Genomic DNA, 25,257 nt, shown 5'->3' with positions numbered 1-25,257 from the left:
AATTAATTGTGATTTATAAAAGTGAATAAATTATTGTGATGATAGTTTGTCTTTTTTAAGAGGTATTAAAACTTGCTAAAAAGTAGAAGTTATTATGAATAAACTTCCTGATGAAGCTACAGAGACATGGATTTTAGTAATCAGAAAGTCTTATATATTCTGTTAATTATCATCTTTTCCTCTCTTTGTGCTCTGAGTACAACTGAAGGGCTGGAGGAGTTGATCAAGCACAGTCTTGTGGCTAATTGAGCAATACTGTCTGAATCATTTAATAGTTAATTATTTTTTTTCTTCTGTATTTGACTAAAATTGCTCCAGCTAGGGCAGTTCTCAAAGATTTATTCAAAATCAGCACTTTTCTAACATGTGAAAGTCAAATGTAATTTTTAAAAAGTAAATTAAAAACTTTGTTAAAAGCTTGCAAGAACAACCCATTTCTGCATGTAGGTTTCTTTCAGGAAAGTATAATCTTCGTTTTGAAAATTTGCAAATTCAGAGAAAAAATGCATATATCAAATTAGAAGACTTTCATTTAAATTATTCTGGTAAAGCATGTAGCTTTTCCCCAGAAATGTACTTGAGAAAGACTTTTCATACCAGATTTAAAAACTTCTGTTTTCACATGACTTTGCATTCACAGCTTTATTTTTTTATTTCAACAAAAGTGACTTTAAACATTATTACATGCAATATGGTACACTAGATATTGAAGCACAGACTAAAATAACACCAGGTCATTATACTCAAGGACTTCAGAGATAGTTGGAACAACTAGCATGTAAACACAAGATAATATGCATTCATCAAGTGATAGTTGAGTAACAGTGAACTCTAAGGAGTTATTGATCATGAAAATTATTTGTTTTTCCAGATTAAATGGCTCTTGAAATGAAGGGTGGACAAATAATTGATACTCTAGAAAATAGTATGTGGATTTTAGGCATTCTTACAAGAGGAAGCAACATATAAAATTGTTCTGTAATTAAGTAATGGTAAGATAAAGCCATGAACAATGTTAAAACAAAGCACCATGTTTTAAAAATATAATTCATATATAAAGCTAAATTATCAATATTAAAATGAAATATAGTTATGTTCAAGTATATAAATATATATTACCCTCTCTAAAAACTGTTTTAAAAATATTGTCTACCATCTTCCAAACGAGAGCAATATTAGGAGTTATTTGGAATTTTCAAACAGATTCTTTAAGCTCCTTTGCTTATTTACAGCACTACCCAAATGAGAATTAATATCATCATTCTTTCTGTGCTTCAATCTAAGAACATTTTTATTTAGAAAGCCATACACATAGAAGAAATCAGAAAAAAAAATTCTGTGAATAATGTAGCACACCCTTGGTTGTAAGTCTATTAATAAGAGAGTGGAATATGGTACAATCAGTGCACTCATTGTCATACTTTTAATATTTATTTAAATATTACATATAATAATGTTAATTAGAATTGCCTGGAGTGTTATTCTGTGCCATCCTTTATGCACTTTATTCTTCACTTCACTCTCCCAAAATAGCTGTAAGATTTAAGTGTAGCAATAAAATACACTGTGAACACAATAGTCTATATGTGTTTAGAGAACATATGGTCATGGATATGTCCTTTGCAATAGATCTTCAAGTATTGTTGTTGTTGCTGTTTTTAATAAGCCAGTGAAAGGGATCAGGAGTGGAGAAAAATTTCAGTTTGCAAGTTTGGTATGAACAAAGTCAGATGGTCATAACAATAACAAACTTAATTATTCATCTAATATATATAACATTAATTTTGATAGAACTATAACATTTTGGGATAGGATATTTAATAATGTTACCAATGAGGGGCTTCGATAGGATATTTTTCCTTATGATATTCTGAGGTAAACATTTCCCTCTGTTGCCCATAAATCAACTTCATATACTGAAGCTCTTCTGTTACAAACTCTTTTACCTTCTGTCTATCTCATATATTTAGTCATATTTTAATTGGTAATCTTACCAGTTTGGAAAGCAGAAATTGAATATCATGGACAAAGAAGATTCAAAAATATATTTTTGAGATGTACATTTAGAGAAGCTCATAAATTAACACAATTATTGCATCATACAAAAACAAAATTTAAAAAAGCCATACAGATGCAATATTTCAAGGCTATCAAAGCAGTAATGATTAAAAAGTCAAACAAAACACCTTGGTTATTTCATAATAATTTTATACTTTAATAAATTATGTTTTCTTCTTAAAATACAGGAAATAAATACATATTTTTCTCTAAATATTTTATTCTCCCTTTTAGGTGGTGCAAACATCTACTATTCACGATGTTAAACAAAAATTCCACAAAGAATGTAAGTTTTATATATAATTTAGAATTTATGTTACAGTTTTCTCAAATTACTTCAAATGTATCTGTAAGAATAAGTTCCATATTAGAATGGAAAAGTGTATGGAAACCATATTTTTATAGAAACTCAGAAATAATATGGTATATACTTCTTGACTGTGAGCATTTTCATATCTAACTATAATGTACAATATTAGTTTTTCACAAAATTATTTTCTCCTTCATATTTGAACATTTTTGTTATATCAGGAAACATTCTATTTGAGAGACGTTATTGAGACCAAGTATTTTCTTATATGTAAGGAAAATATTAATAAAAAATTTTACTCCAAGTATTTATACTGGCCAAATCTCTCTTACATAGGATTCCTTTATACAGTAAATTAAAACTATATTATTTACTTTGATTAATAGCTAAATTTACCTCATTAAGAAGTCTCTTTGTTTTTTACTTAGAAATATTTATATGATGTTTATTTAAATTAGATTTTTATTTTATAATTTTCCAATAAAGTTTATTCTTAACTTAAACAAAGTCAAACCAAAAACAAAGTCAAAAAATTGCAGGGAGACCAGAAATCAAGATCAATCAAAACACCTGAGAGAAAAAAGAATGAAGATAAAAGACAAATAAGGAGAGCTCTCCCCCTGGAAACCCAGTCCTCTGGTGACTGTGTTTCCTTCTTTACAAGATTAATAATTCCTATTATAACTGCAGGGCCTGCAAATAAACAGAATCAGAGGTATCATAATACAAAATTTATTCTATGTCAGAAAGTAAAGAAGTAAGTTTATAAAAAATCTAACAATTGTAGTTACATACATAAAAGTACTATTATTTGAATATATTTATGAAACTTAACATGATATTCAATGTTATCAGGTTTTAAATATCCTAAACATAAAATATTAAGGCAATCAAGACATAACTTTGTTTTGTTTCATTTTTACCATTGTAAATTATTAGTATTAGTGCCACTTTTCTGATTGCTTTTTATTATTTGGTACATACATTAAACGGAATCTCCAATTGATTGCCTGAGGGTAGGGAAATAGGGAGATGGATAAAGTAGGTAAAAGAGATTAAGAAGTACAATCCTCCATTTATGAAATAAATAACACATGGAGATGTGTTATACAGCATAGGAAATATAGTTGACATAAAAGTGGTGTATGGTGACAGATGATAACTTTACTTCTCAAGGTGATCATTACATAATATATATAGGTATTGAGTCAGTATGTTGCACACCTGAAAATAATGTATTATGTATCAGTTATATTTTAATAAAAAAAGAAATACAGTATTCAAACCATTTTCATTCATTGTATTTCACTTCAAAAACTTACTGGTTTTTAAGTTTTACAAAGCACAAAAACATTTTTTGCTGTGTTACATTACAGAGAATTATCTGTAAGTCAATAAAATTGGAGATTCTGTTTAGCTTTACCTTTTTCTTAGTTCTATTTTCAAACTTTCTTTACTGTGATTTTCTTGCCCTGTAAAGTGACTATCTTTTCCTCTTCTTGGTTTTGTAATTTTTTAGTTCGGCTTTGTTTTAAGAGTCATCTTTTAGATTACCCTGATGATACCACAGCAGTCAGACTAGTGAAGAAATAGAATAGGAAGGAGACCACAATTACAATATTAGCTGTTAAAATAAGAGGGAAAGAACAATGGTTTCATGAGAAAGAGATTCTAATGAAACTTTAAATTATATGTGTTCACATACATGCAATTTCATCTATTTCTTTTCTTCTCCTTTGTAATCTCCAAAAAAAAAATTGTGAAATGCCTCAGCCTCAATACTCAGTCTTTCTGTACCTCCACACATGCTTTTATTCATACTTGTGATGATTGTTCTTGCTTGTATCTTGAAGCCTCTCCTAGAGACTCTCAGAGACCATCACACTCACGGCCCTATAGGACATACTCTGTTCACTCTCATTTTCTCACAAAGGTTGTGCAGAAGAATTAAATCTTGTTTGGGCTGAGCTGAAAAATTAAGAATCATGGAAATCTAGGTGGCACTCTGACTAAAACTATGTAAATATTTTATAAGATTTCAAAAGATTAAAAAATAAAAACTCTATGTTAAAAAACAAACTCAGGGCACCTGTGTGGTTCAGATGGTTAAATGTCTGCCTTCGACTCAGGTCATGATCCTGGGGTCCTAGGGCAAGTCCCACATCTGGGTCTCTGCTCAGAAAGGTCTGCTTCTCTCTCTACCCCTCCCCCCTGCTCATGATCTATCTCTGTCTAGCTCTCTCTCTGTCAAATAAATAATTAAAAAAAAAACTCTATTACATATTAAAGCTGAGTAGCATAACCTTATTTCATGTTACTCAAATCAACAACTATTCCATGATTTATTTATTTTAAATTTAATTTCAGTCTCTTTTTGGGGTACAATATGACTTTATTAGAACAATTGTTAATATTTTAGAACATTATAAGGACTTATAAGAAGCCACAGACAACTGTGTATGTACTAATTTAAATCTGTAATGTTATATTCCACTTTGTGGCTTTGATCAATCAACAATCAAAATGTTTTCGAGAAAAACAAGTAATTATAGTGGAAAAATTCTGCCCAAATGTTACAATTTATTTTGTTATGCTTTATCACACTCAAAAGTATTTAAGTTCTTATAGTCTAGATTTCCTTAGAAGACTGATGAATACAATAGCATGGTTAAAATAGAAGATATATTAATAAATAGAATTTAAAGATTTTTAAAAGCAAAGGTGTAGTGAATATATGCTTTCAGAACTCTGTCATTACTTGTCTTAGGAAGGAAGGCAAGGAATCTAAAGCAGAGATTAGAAATACCATTACTGTACAAAGTTGTATAAAGGTAGGATTTCATCTAAATAGTTTTAAAAAACACCTTTTTTTTCAAATCTTTAAAAACCTTTACTGATTTTGTAGCTAAAAGTGATTTGCAATCACAACAAGATAAAGTGCTCTGAATACTATTATAATTTCATGCATAATCTCTAAAAGAACTAGCCATCAACCACTTATTGTGAATGATGACTTCTGTGATTGTTTGGTGAAAGTAAATACCATAGTTATAATTAAAATGAATGAGGAAAAAACTCTCTAAAGATCTGGTATACAAGAGAAGCCATTTTAGCTTTCTTTCTAGGTTAACAGAACTGTATATAAACTTCATTTAAACCAAAGGCTGATTAATGGCTTCCCTAAGCATACCTTGTACACCTGCTTATAAATGAGTAGCTTAAGGGAAAACTATCTATTCCATGGGTATCAGTAAGTGCTCCTACTGCCTCAATTCCTTAACATTAAAACTTGTGATTCCTGCCTATATGCTAATCTATAATCTTCTGAACTTTTACAAGAAGTACAAAGTATATAACCATATAAAAACTCTTCATTCTCCAGAGCACTTTCTTTCCTGTGAAGAGCATGTTTCCCTGGCAACTATCCTTAGACTCAAATAAGACTCTCTCTTGAAAAAAAATTAAGTATGTATATATGTGTATATATTTATAATTTATATATATGTATATATATGCATGTGTGTGTATATGTGTGTGTATGTATATATATATATATATATATTCTTCTAGTAGAATTCTTCTCCTGAAGTCAATATTGCACAATATGTTCACTAACTAGAATTTAAGTAAAAATTTATATATAAATATATATTTATATATAAATAATAAACAAATAGTAAATAATAATATATAATATATCTTATATATTCATTTATGTGTGTAAATATACATATATATGTGTGTATGTATATATGTACACATATAGGTACATATATGTATATATGTGTACATATATACATACACACATGTATATGTATATATATACCTATATGTATATGTGTGCATGCATATGTATATGTATATACACATATACACACACATGCATGCACAAATACACACACACATATATATCCTTTTTTTAGTACTGTGATATATCATGTTGATTGATTTGTGAATATTGAACCAGCCATGCAGTCCAGGAATAAATCCTACTTGATCAAGGTGAATAATTCTTTTAATGTACTATTGGATATGATTTGTTAGTATCTTTTGGGAATTTTTGTGCTCTGAATACTATTATTCATCAGTGGTATTGACCTCTAATTTTCCTTTTTAGTGGTGTCTTTGTCTGGTTTTGGAATCAAGGTAATGCTGGCCTCATAGAATGAGTTTGGAAGTTTTCTTCCCATTTATATTTTGGAGAAGAGGTATTAACTCTTCTTTAAATGTCTTTAAATGTCTTGTATAATTCCCCTGTGAAGCCATCTTGCCCAGGACTTTTGTTGGGAGATTTTTGATTACTGATTCCATTTCTTTGCTGGTTATGGGTCTATTAAGATTTTGTATTTCTTCCTGTTTCAGTTTTGGTAATTTGTATGTTTCTAGGAATTTGTCCATTTCTTCCAGATTTCCCAGTTTGTTGCCATATAATTTTTCATAATATTCTCTTATAATCATTTGTATTTCTTTGGTGTTGGTTGTGATCTCTCCTCTTCCATTTGTGATTTTATTTATTTGGGTCCTTCCTCTTTTCTTTTTGATAAATCTGGCTAGGGTTTTATCAGTTCTATTACCTGTTTTGAAGAACCAGGTCTTAGTTTCATTGATCTGTTCTACTTTTCTTTGTTTCTTCTTCTTTCTGCTGTAATCTTTGTTTAAAACTCTCTTATGTTTTAGAGACTCTAAAAGTTTTGTTCATTTAACATTGACAAATCCAATTTTAAAATTGGTGGGATATAAAATCTAATGAACATTTGAAGAATACTGAATGGGATTCAATCTTTATGTAATAATGAATTGCATAAGATTTGTTAAATGTTTTCAGAGTTACATCAATGTTTATATTTTCAAAGCATATATCAAAGTTTGTATATAATTGACAAGATTAACCATGTGAGATTTTGATTAATATGAGCATTTGTACCAAACACTTGATGATTAGTTTCTTTCTAGATAATTCATCAGAAATGTTTTGGATCTTTATTTGACACTAAGGTTTGAACACTTCTTCTTCTTCTTTTTTTTTTTTTTTGGAAAATTGTAGGTAGTAAATGGTTTTTAGTGTTTCTAGATCATGCTTCTTCTTAAATTATCAGAAAAAAATTAGGATGCTGTGACATTTTGATTTATAGTAAGAAATGTATATTTGGTTTTCATCTCAGTTTCTGGCACAGAGCTCCTAAAAACCTTGGGATAGCTTAAGTAATGATAACAACAAAAATTGTCTTTTGTAATGTTAATGAGACAAATTTTGGACTACACCTAAGAATGGGGGCTTGTTGATAGGAGGTTTGGAACTTTCAGTCTCACCCCCAGGCCTCTGGGCAGGGGAAGGTCTAAAGTGTGAATCAATTGTCAATAACCGAGAGGACTGAATACAGAGAGCTTCTAGAGAACATGTGGAGATTCAGGAAGTATGTTTTGTTGTTTTTTCTTTTTCGGAAAAATCATTGAAGATCTGAGACATTTCTCCATCCTTGTATTCATCTCTTCCACCAGACTCTTTCTGAGTTATATCCTTTTGTAATAAACTGGTCACCTAATAAGTAAAATATTTATCTGAGTTCTGTTAGCAGCTTTCTCAAATTATTGATACCTGAAGAAGAGATCATGGGAAACTGTTTTATAAGCAGTTGGTCAGAAGAACAGGTGACAAATGGACTTGCAACTGGCATTTTTTTTAAAAGATTTTATTTATTTATTTGACAGAGAGAGATTACAAGTAGGCAGAGAGGCAGGCAGACAGAGAGAGGAGGAAGCAGGCTCCCTGCTGAGCAGAGAGCCCGATGCGGGACTCGATCCCAGGACCCTGAGATCATGACCTGAGCCGAAGGCAGCGGCTTAACCCACTGAGCCACCCAGGTGCCCCTGCAACTGGCTTTTGAAGTAATAGAAAGGTAGTCCTATAGGACTGAACTCTTAACCTGTGGTATCTATTGGTACCTCCAGGTATACAGAGTCAGAATTTAGTTAAATTGTAGGCCACGGTGGTGTCCCAACCGCGGATAGTTATGGAGGAACACCCTCCCTCCCCCTGACACATGTTGAAATTGGTTGCCAAACCCAAAATAGATGTTTTGAGCCCTCCAAAATCAGAATAATACCACCATGAGATAAGTATTCCATGAATTTTTCTACTCACCAATTTTTTATGGACTGGTAACATAATCGTCAAAATTGATAAACAACCATGTTTAAGATAATTAGAGGAAACCATGAAGGGCAAGGAAAATGAAAAGAAAAGCTCTTTTCCTGTGATTTTATCTTGTTATTGTTTTCTCTTCTTTTTTCAAATTAATGTGTCTCAAGTATTAGTATCCTTGTGTTCTTCAAACATTATTCCTAAAAAACATAGCTCTCTTAGCTTTCATTGCCATCCCTGGGCTACGGAAATCTATTTTTATTGAAAAATCTATTTCTAAAACCTGTAAACTTTTTCTCCACATAACTGTCCCTTGATAGTTAAAACCTCTAATTCTTCTTCAAATGTATTTCTTATTGTTAAATTGCATACTTTCTGTCAATGATTACAGCATCATTTTTTCTTTTTTTTTTTTTTTGGACATTTGAATCACTTTAAAAATTGTTTATTAAGTTTAAAGTGTCTCTTAAAGTATCCCTTTCCCTTCCCCATGTGTGCTCATGTTTTTCTATATTATTTGGAATAATCTATCTTTAAAAGATTCACTAAATCATCAAGATATAAATGCCTTTTTGTTCTCTATGAAAATATTTGATTTTTCTTAATTATACTCTCATTTTTAATTGAAATATTATAGCCGACATCAAAGTTTAGTTGTTGCTATCAAATATTGTGCCTTATAATATCTTTGTATGTCTTATTCTAGTTCCTTTGCATTGATGTTTATAGTAAGGAAAATAAATATAGCCAACTTTTATCAAATAGTCACTCCTTGTTACTAATATTGTAAGAATATTTCTGGGCAGCAAATATTTAAAAATACAACTTTTTGATTATCTAGTAGTATTTTAGTTTTTGTTTTACGGATAAAATTCTTAGGAAGATTAAATAACCTGCCCAGGGTCACATAGCTAATAAATGGCAAAGCTGGAATTCAAACTCAGGGAATATGACTCTGTAACCTATACTCAAACCACTAATCTCCATTGTCTCTATTTTACTGAGTCATATTTTTAAGTTGTTTTTCCAGGAAGAAGTTTAGATATTACCTGTATATTTTACTTCAGAAATGTTATCCTAATTCCCCCATTTGCAAATAGAGTACTAACTTGAAAGTTAGTTTTAAGAAATTATGTAATGAATAATATTAGTATAATTCTATGCATAGTTCACATTTGGTTATAAAAATTGAAATCTCTCTAATGTCACATGGCACCATATAAGATCAGTTGTTAAATTAAAAACAATGGTTAATAAAAATGATGATTAATAATGTTAATAACAATAAGAGGAGTGAGTGCAAAGAAGGTTTGGAATTGTCAATGGAATTTTCTCCTGTAAGACTGATCTCAGCAATAGTGTGATATGTGAACTGAAGTAAAAAGTGAATAACAATCAGTTGAAGTGTATCTAGTGCGTTCTTTCAGTGTCATCAAAGAAGTTTCTGAAAGACAAACCAAGTCATTTTACCCATGGCCTATGTTTTATCTATTAGTTGGTATCACCATACAAAGTTTCAATGATGTTTATAATTTATTGGACTACTTGTCTCTGAGTTCCCCCAGAGAGCATGAGGTCAGGGGAGCATGAGGGGAGTAGGAGAAAGAAGCAAGAAAAAGCAATGGAATTAGCAAACCAATCGCAGTTTCAGACACATAAAGGGATGTATAATTTATTGTGGCAGTTGAAATGCATATAATTCTTTGCCAAAAGGCCAGGAGGACATAAACAATGATACACTTTGAAAGGTTCAAGGAACATAACTCAAAACAAAGATAACACAGTAGAAGGATTTATGACACATAGTATAGAATGATGAGTATTCTCGAAGCAACCTGAAAGGAGCCTCCTGGACAAGGCTGTAGAATTCCCTGATCTCGCTATGAAAGGAGCTAGAAAAATGATAAATGTAGCCACGGGAAGAAGTGGCAGAATGTTTTTCTTTAAAAAGCGAACTATTAACTCTATAAGTAGTTAATATTCTTTCTAGAATAGTTTCCTCAGCAGCAGAAATTATGAGTCTCACCAAGAATTTAGATAAAGATATGGACAAATTTGACTGGTTATTCAGTCTTGTGTTAACAGACTAGGTTACATTTTGTGAATGTTATGGGAATTAAGTGGCTAGTTCCCTTCTAGAAACTAATCACCACAGTCCAGTAAGACCCTACACTCATGGGCAAACATCTCACTAATTTTTTTAATATTACAGTTAAATTTCAAGATTGAGATAAGTTAATAAATCCTGTTAATACTGATGTACTGAAAAAATTAAAAAAAATACTGATGTTCTTGTCATTGAAGAAATTCTAATGAATGTGCTACTTGACATAAAAAAAAAAAAATAGATTATATGGGTCTCCCTGAGCTAGAAATAACAAAAGAAATATATTAGTTAACCACATTCTAGATCAGTCTCATGCAAAATATTTCAGGAAAAGAGTGAATTTTTATAAATCTCATTTAACCCATTTAAAATTTAATAGGATTTTCAAAATATCTCTTCTTATTAAGCATGTTATATACATCATTTTAACAATTTTTACTCCACATATTCTTGTTTTCTTCAATAAAGAAAGAATTGATACAATTTGAAGCCAAATAATATTTGGTAACTTAAAAAATAGGAAATATTTTTCAAGTTTTCACATGATTGTCTCACAAAATTATAGTTTAGGTTTTTTTTGTATTTTCTTTTTTTATATAAAGATTTTATTTATTTATTTGATAGAGAGAGACACAGTGATAGAGGGAACAGAAGAGGGGGAGTGGGGGTGGAGGAGGAAGAAGCAGGCCTCCTGCAAGACAGGAAGCCTAATATGGGGCTCCATCTCAGGATCCTGGGATCATGACCTGAGCTGAAGGCAAACACTTAACAACTGAGCCACCCAGGCACCCAGGTTTTTTGTATTTTCAATTTATCTTTAAAAAAAAATCCTTTTTGGGGGGCGCCCGGGTGGCTCAGTGGGTTAAGGCCTCTGCCTTAGGCTCAGGTCATGGTCTCAGGGTCCTGAGATCAAGCCCCACATCAGGTTCTCTGCTCTGCAGGGAGCCTGCTTCCTCCCCTCCCCTTTCTCTGCCTGCCTCTCTGCCTACTTGTGATCTCTCTCTCTCTGTCAAATAAATAAATAAAATCTTAAAAAATATATATGTATTTTTTTTCTTTTTGCTACTTGAGTAACAAAAATTATTTAATTCAACTCATTTCAACAAATACTCATTCAAGTTAAATTATCAAGTATTATGCTGTACTGCTATAGATGGATATTCGTTGTCTAACCATCAAGACTTTGTAGCATACAGAAAAACATCTGTCTATACAAGCATACACACATACACATAAATTGAATGATTTTCCAGAATTGCTTAATGTTGAATTCATTCATTAAAAAAAAATAATTAAAATTTTATTTTACATTAATGTTAGTAAATGTTACTCTGTATGGTCACAGATGCTCTCTTGATTCTTTTTTTTTTTTTTTTTAAGATATATTTATTTATCTATTTGGCAGACAGAGATCACAAGCAGGCAAAGAGGCAGGTATAGAGAGGTTGGGGAAGCAGGCTCTCCGCTGAGCAGAGAGCCTGATGTAGGGCTCGATCCCAGGACTCTTGCGATCACGACCTGAGCTGAAGGCAGAGGTTTAACCCATTGAGCCACCCAGGCACCCCTGCTCTCTTGATTCTTAAAAGGAATTGACAGGATATATCCAACTTTATTTTTCATAAGTCTATTTCAAAATAGTCAACAACTTATATATTAAGAGAGAGAAATGAAATCTTAAAAAAAAAAGTAATACTGGAAGATTGCTTCTCTAATCTTGAAATTTTAGAGATATTGAGGATTAATTTGTTCAAAAGTGGCAAGTTGAGATAAAAAAGGGAACTAAAAATGTATCATCCACCAACATATTAAGAACTGCAAATGTTTTGAGATAATATTTTGAAAAGGCACTACATATCATATTTATTTCATTACAGTGTACATAGGTACTGCAACCACAAAGTGGAATAATATATTGTTCAGAACATTGTTTCTTATGGTATCTCATTAATGCTTTCTATTGTGAAATTCAGCTAATGACATATAGAAAAATACAATATTGTTTTCTCTGTTGTCTTAACTGACTAAAAGCCCTTGTCATAAGTACTTCTCTTAACTTCCTTACTTAAGCCAAAATTGTTTTTGTGGCTTCAGTTCCAATCATAGGGTCAACCACTGGCACATATTAATGCACCAGGTGTTGAAAATAGACCTCTTCTCATTGTGACTACTTTAAAATACTGGTCAAATTTACATTGCTGTGTACTTACTGTTATCAGAAACTCATAGAAGTGTCAAAAATTCAGTTTACCTATGTGATGCATTATTGTTTGCAGAATCTTAGGAGACTAAGTTGTTAGGAACAAATGCCCATTTGCCAGTCAAGTTTCATATAATACAACTATCATAACTAATATAATTCCCAAAGTGCATGAGGTATGATCTTGTTTGTAAGTTGTTTCATCTCTCATATTGGAACATTTAAATCTGTGGATTACTCTGCAACATTAGGGCTGCTTTGATTCATCTTTAACGACAGGATGATATTCCCAAAAGCTGATATTATAAAATAATTTTGTTTTATAATCTCCAAAGTTCAAAATGGTTGAGATAGAATTATTTGAACTTGAGCAAGTGACTATATTATAGACTTGCCAAATATAGAATAAAGATATTCTATCTTTAACAAATGAGTGATTTCAAATTTATATTTGAATATGTGATTATGTGAAGAAATTTAAATTCAAAGGAAATAGATATCTGGACAGTGAAATATCTGGACTAGTTATGATACCGTATAAGGGAATATTCTCAATAATGCAAAACCAGAAAACACACAGAATACTAAAGCCACTGGTATGATGTCATTATCTTGAAAACTTTAATGAAAAGGCAATGTTCTTTTTGTTTTTTACTTTCTTTTCCTTTCTCTGTTTTTGATTTTTCTTTTTTGCTACTGTTTTTTGGTTAAATTATGAACATAAAAGATTATGGACATAAAATGTTGTGAGTAATGTAAAATAGCAAGGGACCCTATTAAGACATGTCTTAACAACATTAGTCCTCTCTTTTCTGAGACTTTGTCCCTTAAGGACATTTTCAAAAAAACTTAGAATGCGTCACATTGAAATTCTATGCAGACAATCTAAAGACAAGAAAATGACCTTTTTGAATGCTTTATTAATGATATTTCATGATTACAAGAAAATGTCTAAAATAGGTTATTCTTATATATTTTGTCATCTAGTTGATTAAAATATCTTTAATTTTTCATGTTTCATAAAAAGGTCATATTTAAAGTTACTTGGATCTTACCTCAAATCTTTTGAAAAATAAATAATCTCATTGTTAAATTCAGATGTGCTAACGTGTATCACAGTAGTTTCTATAATCCCAAAAGATATTAGAGTGCAATGTCTTCTTTTTTTTTTTTTAAGATTTTATTTATATATCTAAGAGAGAGAGATAGAGAGCATGGTTGGGAGAGAGGAAGAGGGAGAAGCAGACTTCCCGATGAGCAGGGAGCCATACCTGGAGCTTTACCCCAGGACCCTGGTTCATGATTTGAGCCAATGGCAGATGCTTAACCTACTGAGCCACCCAAGTGGCTGCAAATGTCTCATTTTCATGTATCATTTTTTCGTTTGATATGTATGTATTTTGTTGGCAAAGCATCAGATTCAATTAATGAGATTAGTTTTGCAAGATAACCATAGCTTCACCTTATACTATAATAAAATAATGAACACACAGATAAATTTCCAAAAATACAAAAACTCACAAAGAATATTATTAATGTCTTTACTAAAAGCTAGAGATTCTTCTCTATGACTATATATACAATTTCACATATCTTACATAATGTTCTCCAATAGCTTTTCTATCAACATATTTTCTAGACATATATTGATCATCACTGGAGATATACTTTGGATGGTTGATAGACTTTTTTAGATACACATTCAAATTGTTCTATAATAAAGAAATATTATGTTTACTTACTCAACAATGTTGAACATTGAAAAATATTTATTGAACATTTAACATGTACCATGCATCAAGATACTGACCAGAATAATTCATGGTTTTGAACTTCTTTAGGTGTATTTGTAAAAATAATAACAGAAAAGATTGCTATCATAAAACAAACCTTATTTGAAATCCTAACATGTATTGCCAAATTTTCTCTCCTGGTTTATAGACTTAAAACAGTAGTTTAGAGACCTTCCTTCCTTTCCTCAATGGCCCTGGCTATTAACAAGTTAATAAGTTTTGATATTTGATGTGTGGAAAAAATAATCAGTATTTATTGATTCACTTGTGAATTAATATTTTCTTATTTGAGATTTTAATATTTTTTTCTGGAAATTGTCCATGGTCTTAACACATATCTTTACCTACTTTGATGTTTTTGCTTCTTAACAAGATAGAAGATCTTTAAGGGTTAGTATATAGGACATAAACACTTTCCCCCAATTTTGCTAGAAAAATTGTTTTTATTATTCCAATTAATTATTTATTTTGGTGTGTTTTCTGTTTTGTGTAGCCTATTCAGAAGTATTATTTTCATCATCTAATCTTTAGAGACATTGATTTATGCCTTATTCTCACACTTGTCAGTTATAGTTTTATTTTTCACCTAACTTTAAAAGAAAATCTGTAATTTATCCTGGTATAGGGGATGGAGTACCAAATTCTCACCATTTTAATTATATTTTATTTTTAGGATTTTATATTCTAATCGTATATTATTATTAGTGAATTTATAGAGCTATTTTCTTTCTTTCATATTTATTTTTATTATCTTCTTCAATTTTTTACAAAACAATATCAAAATGCTAGAGAATTTCTTTTATGTTACTTCTTTGATATCATGATTTTGCCATTCTTTTACTGATAATTTTGGTTAAATAACTCCTTGATATCTTTTTCATGTATTGTTCATAAGCTTGAATTACAAACATTTTCAGGGACATGATATTGTGTATATATAATAATCCAAACATTTCCATATTACCATTGCATTTAATTTTCCAGTAATTACCAAAACTGAGCCTGCATACCACTCTCATCTTTCCACCAGTTACTTTAATGAGTACTAATCATTTAATGAAATGGGTTGGAGTAAAACATTCTTAGAATAAATCCACATTGATAAATCTTTAATTATAGTATCTCCTAAGTGATAGTATGGTGATACTATGTACTATCTGTATACCATGTGCACTTTAATATACAGACCTCAGGGGTGCATATGTGTGTGTGATCACATGGTAGAGAATTGTCATAAAATTTATATGTAGTTAAAATATTTACATTTTCTACTATAGAGCTGAGAAAATATAGAGATTATCTAAAATTTGTTTTGAAAAAATTAACGAATGCATTTATATGAAAAAAGAAATATTTTAACTAACATTTTTAGTGTAGAAAAAACAGTTTCAAGAACTCCAAACAATATACATTATAAATATTTTTTAAAATTTTTTATTAACATGTCAAAACTCATTATAGCTTTATGTTCTTAAGAATAGGTTATCTTAATTCCCCTTTAGTGTCTTTTTAGTCTAAAAACTTAATGTTAATAATTTTCAAGATGGGGGAACCTGAGTGGCTCAGTTGGTTAAGCTACTGACTTTGGCATAGGTCATGACCCCAGAGTCCTGGGATCGAGTGGTGCATTGGGCTCTGAGCTCATCAAGGAGTCTGCTTCTCCCTCTGACCCTCTCCCCTCTCATGCTTTCTCTGTCTCTCTCAAATAAATTAAAAAAAAATTCCAAGATGTACATAAATAATGTGAAAAAGTCAAAGCTTTAATGTAGGAAGAATAGTTTTGACATTTTTATAGTATCTTTTTGAGGTTGGCCAAATGTTTATTAAGTGAAATCTATAATTTTGTCACAATCTGCAGTACATCTTTTATTATTATTATTATTAACATGTAATGCATTATTTGCTTCAGGGATACAGGTCTGTGATTCATCAGCCTTATACAATTCAATTCACAACACTCACCATAGCACATACCTTCCCCAGTGTCCGTCACGCAACCACCCTATGCCTTCCACCACCCTCCCCCCCAGCAACCTTCAGTTTGTTTCCTGAGATTGAGTCTCTTAGGGTCTGTCTACCTCTCAGTTTCATCTTGTTTTATTTCTCCCTCCCTTCCCCTGTGATCCTCTGTCTTATTTCTCAAATTTCTCATCTTTTGTCGAGTTTACTTTAAAAATTTAAGTCATAAAGTTTTCTCTCACTTAAAATCTCCATGCTGTAAGATGCATGTCATTTGAGTATATTACTATTCATTCTTCTTTGTTTGTACTTACCTACCCAAACTTTCTCTATTTTCTTTGAGGCATCTAATAAATTCTGGCTATTAGAGTTCTCCTTCATTTTAAGCCCTGGCATTACTTTGAAAATTACATCTAAAGTGATAATAATCCAATGTGCTAGTCTCAAAACTACTTGCTTTTTCTGGAATTTTCACTTCCACTCTGCTTTAGCTACTTACCATTTGTCCACACCATGTGATTTGATATTAGTTATAATTTTAATATTTGAAGCCAAACAAACAACTTGTCCATCTATGATTCTAAACATTTCACTCTTTTGTTCTGGAACTCAGAGAGATACAGTCTCTAGAACACTATCTTTCTTCTGATTTATCATCTAGCTTAAATTATATTTTGTACTTTATCTAAACTGAGCTCTTACTAGTTGATCCATATCGGTTTCTAACTTAAAACTTCTGTATATTATCTGAACTGCTCCCTTACAGATTAATCCAGATCACACTCTTAGCTCCACTGGGCAATCGTCTCTCTAAATCCTTAGTCGATTTACTCCTTTGAGTATTTTTTTTTTTCCTGTATCTTCAAAAGCTTTCTAAAAATTCTTTCATCAAGAATTCCCCAACTTGCATACCACTTATAGCAATACCATGACTCTTCCCTTCTCCGTCACTCAGCACTCACTTCAAAACACTTTACTTTGTCAGTATGCCAAAGACCTTTCTAAGGTCACTGGCAGTTTCCCTTTTGTTGGGGCAGTAGATCATTTTTAGTTATGTGTAACCTGAACTCTCAATTGCATTTGACTTGGTATACAGCTTTCATTGTCTTTTTCTGTTTATTTGATTCTAACACCGTCCACTTGATTCTAAGACAGATTTTTTTTTTTTGTCTTCTCTCTGACCCTTCATTCTCAGACTCTTTGAGGACTTCTCATTTGGCTTCTTAAAAGCTAGTATTTCCTAAGTTGTCTTCAACATTCTTCCATTTAATTTGACATACTTTTTTTTTTCTTTTTTTGTGTGCTCTCAACAATTCCCATGGTTTAGAAATTAACACTAATGAGTGAATGAAATTAAAACTCTTTCCCAGAACTTTCAACCATATAATAATAAACTGCCAATGTAGCTTTTCAATATATTGTATTTTTTGCAGACACCTCAGCAAATTTCTTAGAATTTTGACACACAAAGCTAAAGGAATAAATTCAATCTGGAAACATTCAAGGTATATTCCCATACTTCAAGAACGGATGAAAAGGGAAGTGAAGTAGCTCAAGGGACAATATATAATGAATTTATTCCATAGTGAATTATTTTGCAATGTAAAAATGCCATTAAAATGCTCAAGGTTTATTAACATAGAAGATTTTGACTGAATTATTTATCTGCCTCTGCTGAAAGTTGTTTTTGGATTTCTCACTATTTGCCACAATTTGATAATGAGAAACCATACTCATCCTAGGCATTCCTCTTTTCTTTTTTTTTAATATTTTATTTATTTGACAGACTGAGATCACAAGTAGGCAGAGAGGCCGGCAGAGAGAGAGGAGGAAGCAGGTTCCCCGCTGAGCAGAGAGCCCGATGCGGGGCTCCATCCCAGGACCCTGAGATCATGACCTGAGCCGAAGGCAGAAGTTTTAACCCACTGAGCCACCCAGGTGCCCCCATCCTAGGCATTCTGTTTATATTTGAACTACTGGGTTTGGGAAATGGAAAATTAATGTATTAGCCTAGCCCCCAAATAAATGAAATAGACCAGTTATAAGAAAAACTATATGTGTATGTGCATAGGTATGTGTGACTGTGTAGATATATGTACATACAGCCATATGTATGATTATACCTTTATTTACTTAATTAAATTCTCAGGTTGGGTGTTAAAATACAGTTTTCTGAAAGTAGTGTCTAAGTATTAAATAACTGACTGCTACTAAAGACAAATACCAATTCTGTACAAATGGTATATCTGAAATCAGCACATTACCTTCTTATAGTCACAGTTCAAATCTGTGTAATTTTTCATGCAGATGCCAATAATAGTCTTTAGGATATATTTTTCTCACACACTTATTGGCTCTAGTATCTTATCTCTGCTTATCTCTCTGACATCAAGTTCAAGCTCCTGATTGCATATAAGGCCTTCAAAATTTTCTCACTCTCTATATATCTACATGTGTAGATGTTTCTTGGTGGCAGCAAAGAAAACTCTATTTAGTAGATAATTTGAAGGGTGGGGTGAGGAATGTTTTCTTGGTATTATTCCCAGATAACAACTGTATTTTCCTTATGAGATTATTTCTATTTGATTATTTACTTGCTATATTGTTTCTGTGACAATAATCAGTTCACATATGATTGATAAATAGAATAATATTAGCCTAATGTGGAATTTACAATTATTCATATACATTTTTTTTTTTCTGAGTGTAGTATCATTTTGAAGGAGGAATGAACAGTAGTTAAATGCAGAGAACACAACATGAACACATTACTTTGTGGACCAATAGATACTATATCACAATACCTATTTCTTACCTGGCTCAATTTGCCTACATGTTCTACCTTGGAAGTGTGGATTGTCTCTTTGCCTCTTATTGTTATTCAGCTGTTGAAAATATTTCTTACACACAATTTCATCAACCTTTCTTTTACTTTATTAAAACAAAGTAAAGCCGCACATTTTCTGTAGTTCATTTTTTTTTCATTTATTTTAAACATCTTTTCAACTGTGTGGTATTTTTATTGTAATTATTATTGGTTTCTCTTAGTGATTACAATACAGAGTTGTACAGATTTAAAATAATATACCCCTCATTACTTCTCATAACCCATTATTTTCAGGGTATGATTTTGCAGAAGCTATGTTCCAAGAATGTATATATTTGTTATCAGAAAATCTTATATCTGTACAAATGATTGAAAGGTTTTATGTTGCTTTGTTTTAAAATTAAAGTTAATATCACATTTTAAACTAGTTAATAGTAGTTTTGGGTACTTTGTAAATAGTATTTCATTTAACACTCACAACATCCCTAATAGTTAGGTGCCTTTGTTATATTTTAAGAAGGTTTTTTCCCTTAACAGGTAAGAAAAGCAAATAACTTGCTTAAATTATAAGACGACTAGTAGATTATAGTAAGGAGTAAAGTATAGACCATGAATGTCTACAAACGTAGTTAACTAGCAAAGAAACATTGACTTTTTTACATAGAGAAAAGGATTTATTATGTAATAACTAATATCACATTTGGTTAAATATATATATAACTTCTACCAATTCTTTTTCAATAAAAGGCCATATATTTATTCAAATCTTATAAAATCACATTCCTATGTGCCAGGCAATCTTCTAATATCTTCTAATCATTGCATATACAATAGTGATAAAAATTATGTCTATCTGTTCTCACAGAGGTTGTACAATTAAAAAATGTACAAAAAAACTTTAGAAGTACATAAAATCATTTTAGATAGGAAGATCAAAATCAGAGTAATAAAAAAAAGGTATGGGATTGATATGGGGATTGATATGGGATCGGATAGCATCAGGGAGATTCTCTGTATAGGAGTCATCCAAAGAACTCAAATTTTATACAGGAAATCAAATAGTTGAGTAAAACAAGATTTATTTAGTGTTTGCCCAGGAGTGAGACAGAGGAAAAGTAGTACAAAGTAGTTAATCATTGATTAGGTTGTGTGTTGCAGCTCTAGACCCTAGAATTGAGCTTAGAGATGAATGAACATGTGGGAAAAATAATTAATAATAGAATGCAATTGTTGGAAAGTACTTGATAAATCAAAGAATATTTTAGTTAGAAATAGTAGTTTAAGTAAATAGGAAGGAGAAATGGCTGTGATGAGAAAGATGCTTGAAATTTGTGTTTAGGAGTGGTGAGCATAAGACTCAGGGAAAGAGGGGCACCTGGGTGGCTCAGTGGGTTGAAGCCTCTGCCTTCGGTTCAGGTCATGATCCCAGGGTCCTGGGATCGAGCCCCTCACTGGGCTCTCTGCTGAGCAGAGAGCCTGTTTCCCCCCGCCTTTCTCTCTGCCTACTTGTGATCTCTCTCTGTTAAATAAATAAATTAAAAAAAAAAAAATATATATATATATATATATATATATATTTAAAGACTCAGGGAAAGAGTGAGTGAATAGATAGAAAATCTTAATTTGAGTAAATTGAGGAACAAAAAGACAGGAAATTAAAGTTATACTAAAATCACCTACAGAGATTCAGAGCTCAGCAGTAAACAGAAAGGATGTTCTGTGTGGCACTCAGAGGATGGACAAGATGCTACTGATTCGCAGGAAGAGGAGGAGCTCTTAGTGCTGTATTGTGAGCCAGATGTGAGGTTCACTCCCAGATCCCTAAGATTATGACTCGAGGGGTAAGCAGATGCTTAACTGACTAAATTCAACTGTCCTGTGTCAGATGTTTTCATAATTATTGGCGTTAGGGATAGAAGAAAGGGCTGAGCTCTTCTCTAATGTGGCTCTGGGTCATGTGTCTCAGTCTAGACCTATCTGCAGGTTGTAGAACGAATTGTGTGTCTAGATTCTAGCATCAGCTGTTACCTGTTACCTGTGTAGTTTCAGGAGAAAGTCTCTAACCCATGACTGATTGTTTGAGGGTCTCACTAGATGTTGTCTCCTGCTCTGCAGAGCACTCAGAGTAAAGATTACCTCTGTGATATCCTGGATGCTGAGTAGTCACATGTGTCAGGCAAAGACAGCCACTGTTTCAATAACCATCATAATATGAAGATTTGAATTACTGAGCTCCATGCTCCTCAAGCGGATAGTGCACTAAGACTCTATAAAACATCTATGCTGCTTCTGCCACTGCTGTCTATGTGATTCTCACAACAGAGATCCAAATCTGCAGAGTTACAAGGCACTCCTGTGGCACAATGGAGGCACACTAGACTTAAGCCCATGGTCTTTTTTTTTTTTTCTTTTTGAGAGATAGAGTACAAGAGAGAGCAAGCACAAACTGGAGTTGGGGGCAGAGGGAGAGGGAAAGGCAGGCTTCCCGCTGAGTGGGGAGCCCAATGCAGGGCCCTATCTCATCCCAGGACCCTGGGATCAAGACCGGAGCTGAAGGCAGATGCTTTAACCCACTAAGCCACACACAAGCAGCTGCTAGTAAAAATATGGACACTGGGGGGCTTGGGGGGCTCAGTCTGTCGAATGTTTGGTTTTGGATTGGGTCATGATCTCAGGGTCCTGAAATTGAGCCCTATGACAGGCTTCCTGCTCAGCAGGGAGTCTGCTTCACCCTCTCCCTCTGCACCTCTGCGCATGAGTGGTCTCTCTCAAATAAAATATCTATAAATAAATAAATAAAATATAGACATTTCCTTGCCTTTATAATTCCTAAGAAAATGACCAATGCTTTAAATACTTAATCCATATTCAGATTTCCCCTACTGGCTCATAAATACCTTCTTAAATTTGGTTCAAATCATGATCCAAAGTTCCAGGTTTCACATTTAGAAATTTTCAGTTCCATTGCTTCTTGGCCTTTTGGCTAAGAACAAGCATAGGAATCTTCAGTTCCAACAGGCTTTTTTTTTTTTTTTTCCACTTTTGTTTTTTGGATACTATTTATTGAGGTGACTAAGTCATTCTCTTGGATAATTTTCACATAATTGTGTTGCTTCCTCATAGTGTCATTTTGCTTACTCCCTCTCTACTCCCTGTGTTTGCTATCACCTACAAGGTAGCTGCAAACGTTTGTTGAATTCAGATCCAAATTTTGCAGCAGGAACAATTCATAGGTGATGCATTGTTTTTCTGAAAATATCAACTAAGTGCCTACATAATGTCTAGCTGTCCTGCTTTAGTGATGTGATGACTGGTCAGTGAGTTAGGGTGGTGACAGTCCAAAGCCCAATTATACAGTCTGGAACCAGCTCCGTAAAATGGCGCTGAAAACATCTTAAGCACGGAAAGGAAACAAAGGTATTACCTGCAAAAATGTAATTGTCTTTTAGAAGACTCACAAGAATCCAGATAAAATTGAGAGGGTATTTTTTTTAAGATTATTTATGTGTTTATTTGAGAGAGAGAGAGATTAAGAGAACTAAGGTATTATCTGCATATCTGCAAAAACGTAATGGTCTTGGGGCACCTGGGTAGCTCAGTCGTTAAGTGCCTGCCTTGGGCTCAGGTCATGATCCCAGGGTCAGGCTCCCTGCTTAGCAGGGTGTCTGCTTCTCTCTCTCCCACTCCTCCTGCTTGTGTTCCTTCTCTCACTTTGTCTTTCTCTGTCAAAGAAATAAAATCTTCAACTTGCTACTTCTCCGCCATCTTGACTCCTATATTGGATCTTTTCTTTGTAAATTCCCAAAATTTACTTTAAAAATTTCCATCTGTAACTGATCACTTTGGATTTGATTTCTCTTGGATACCTTCTGCTAGTACTCAATAATTCGTCTGAGTGGCTCCCATTTAGAGGTTCTTCCTCTAACAACCGTGGATTTTCTTCTTCTTCCAATTTGAAGATCACATCTGGTTTTCTAACAGTACTTGCTCTTCTCAAGGCTAGCCCAAAGTCCCCATTGTCACATGTATTGTGGCTTCTGAATATTGTGGCGTCACCGAGTCTGGCTCATTCTTGATGGGGATCAGGAACTGCTTCTGGCTGTGCAGACCTTTGTGGATTCTTCTGTATTTGCTCTGAAACTCTTGTCCTGAAGGAGCAGGAGGCCAGGGGGAGGGGGTTTGGGAGAAGGGGGTGGGATTATGGACATTGGGGAGGGTATGTGCTTTGGTGAGTGCTGTGAAGTGTGTAAACCTGGTGATTCACAGACCTGTACCCCTGGGGATAAAAATATATGTTTATAAAAAAAAAAATAAACCTTAATTAAAAAAAAAAAAAAAAAAAAGAAATAAAATCTTCAAAATAAAACAAAAATAAACACGTAATTGTTTTTTAGAAAACACCCAAGAATCCAGATAAAATATTGAGGGTATTTTTTTTAAAGATTATTTATTTGAGAGAGAGTAAGAGAGCTGGTGGGAGGAGGTGCAGAGGGGGAGCAGGGAGCCTGAAGAATCCCGGGACCCTGGGGTGGTGACCTGAGCTGAGGGCTGTCGCTTGGCCAACTGAGCCACCCAAGTGCCTGAGGGTATCTGTAGCAACATTATTGTAAAATGTGTGTGTGTGTGTGTGTGTGTGTGTGTGTGTGTGTGATGTGATGTGTATCAGTATGTGATCAACAAACAAACAAATAAATAAATAACATGAAGTCAGTAACAATAATAAATGAGTAGTTGTGGAGAGCATGTTCTGAGCTAAAGTAATGAATATTTTAAGTGGAAAGACCAGTCCAAGAGAGAAGCCAACAGAAAGAAATAAAGTTAGGTTTGATTATATGAAATCCACAAGGAGAATGGAGGAAAATATTTTGGAAACAACATTTAATAGCAAGGATTCCTAAGACATTTTCATGCCTCTAATTGGAAGGGTTTACTGTGAAGAACAAATACTTAGTTAAAAATCATGCAGGGGCACCTGGGGGGCTCAGTGGGTTAAACCTCAGTCTTCGGCTCAGGTCATGATCTCAGGGTCCTGGGATAGAGTCCCGCATCTGGTTCTCTGCTCAGCGGGGAGCCTGCTTCCTTCTCTCTCTCTGCCTGCCTCTCTGCCTACTTGTGATCTTTCTCTGTCAAATAAATAAATAAATAAGAATCTTAAAAAAAAAAAAAGAATCATGCAGAGAAGTTTTCTATTAAAAGAAGAAGATGGAGGGACTTTTTTGAGTGGAAATTGATCATTCAGAAATTTTTTTGCTATTGCCAGACTGTAAGTGCCCTCAAGTGTATTCAGGGAGTATTAGAAGGCATGGAGAGGTGGACAATTGGGTCTGATTAGTGACTGTGCAAGGCAAAATTGGAAGAAGTATCATTATGTTGATAAATATTCTGGGAGACTTGATAGCTAATGGTGTCCAGTGTAAATGGGTATATAGGCATGATGATCAATTCTGGTAATTTCTTAGAAGTATGGTAGGTAATTTGGAGAACAAACTGGTTATGAATTTAAGTCGGTGAGGATAAAGGAATAGTCTGTTTATAATCTGTGTGCTCTTCTCCTGGCCCCACATTATTCTTGCTTTATGCTTTGTATTTACTGTGAAATTGGCTTGTTACTTTATGCTTCTTCCTTTCATGCTCTCTTTTATAATTCTGAATATTTTTATGCAGCTTTTAAATTTTCCATTTTTAGAACCATGTCTGTTTTCCTGCAGAAGCCTTGCTTGTGATTGCTGATTATACAGTGTGATAGCACTCTGTCTTTCTTATTTGAGCACTTCATAATAGCAAATTCTTTAGCAGATGCATTTTCTTTTCAAGGTCAGCAAAATTATATACATTGGTTGGTGCCAGCTTTAGTGTTAAAACTT

The 25,257-nt window shown here is 32.8% G+C and overlaps 1 protein-coding gene across 1 annotated transcript in view; it reads left to right on the top strand.

Moving 5' to 3' along the window:
* The window catches only part of TECRL (trans-2,3-enoyl-CoA reductase like), a 100,409-nt gene that overhangs the window by 24,271 nt on the left and 50,881 nt on the right, over window positions 1-25,257 (top strand). The window contains exon 2 of the mRNA XM_059396500.1: window positions 2,293-2,344. Coding sequence (XP_059252483.1) covers window positions 2,293-2,344 — 52 coding nt within the window. The remainder of the gene's footprint in view (window positions 1-2,292; window positions 2,345-25,257) is intronic.

This window comes from Mustela nigripes, chromosome 1, assembly GCF_022355385.1.
Source record: "Mustela nigripes isolate SB6536 chromosome 1, MUSNIG.SB6536, whole genome shotgun sequence".
In the NCBI taxonomy this organism is placed as follows: Eukaryota; Metazoa; Chordata; class Mammalia; order Carnivora; family Mustelidae; genus Mustela; species Mustela nigripes.
The sequence above is the reverse complement of the archived record's forward strand: the minus strand, read 5'-3'. Positions and strand labels throughout refer to the sequence as shown.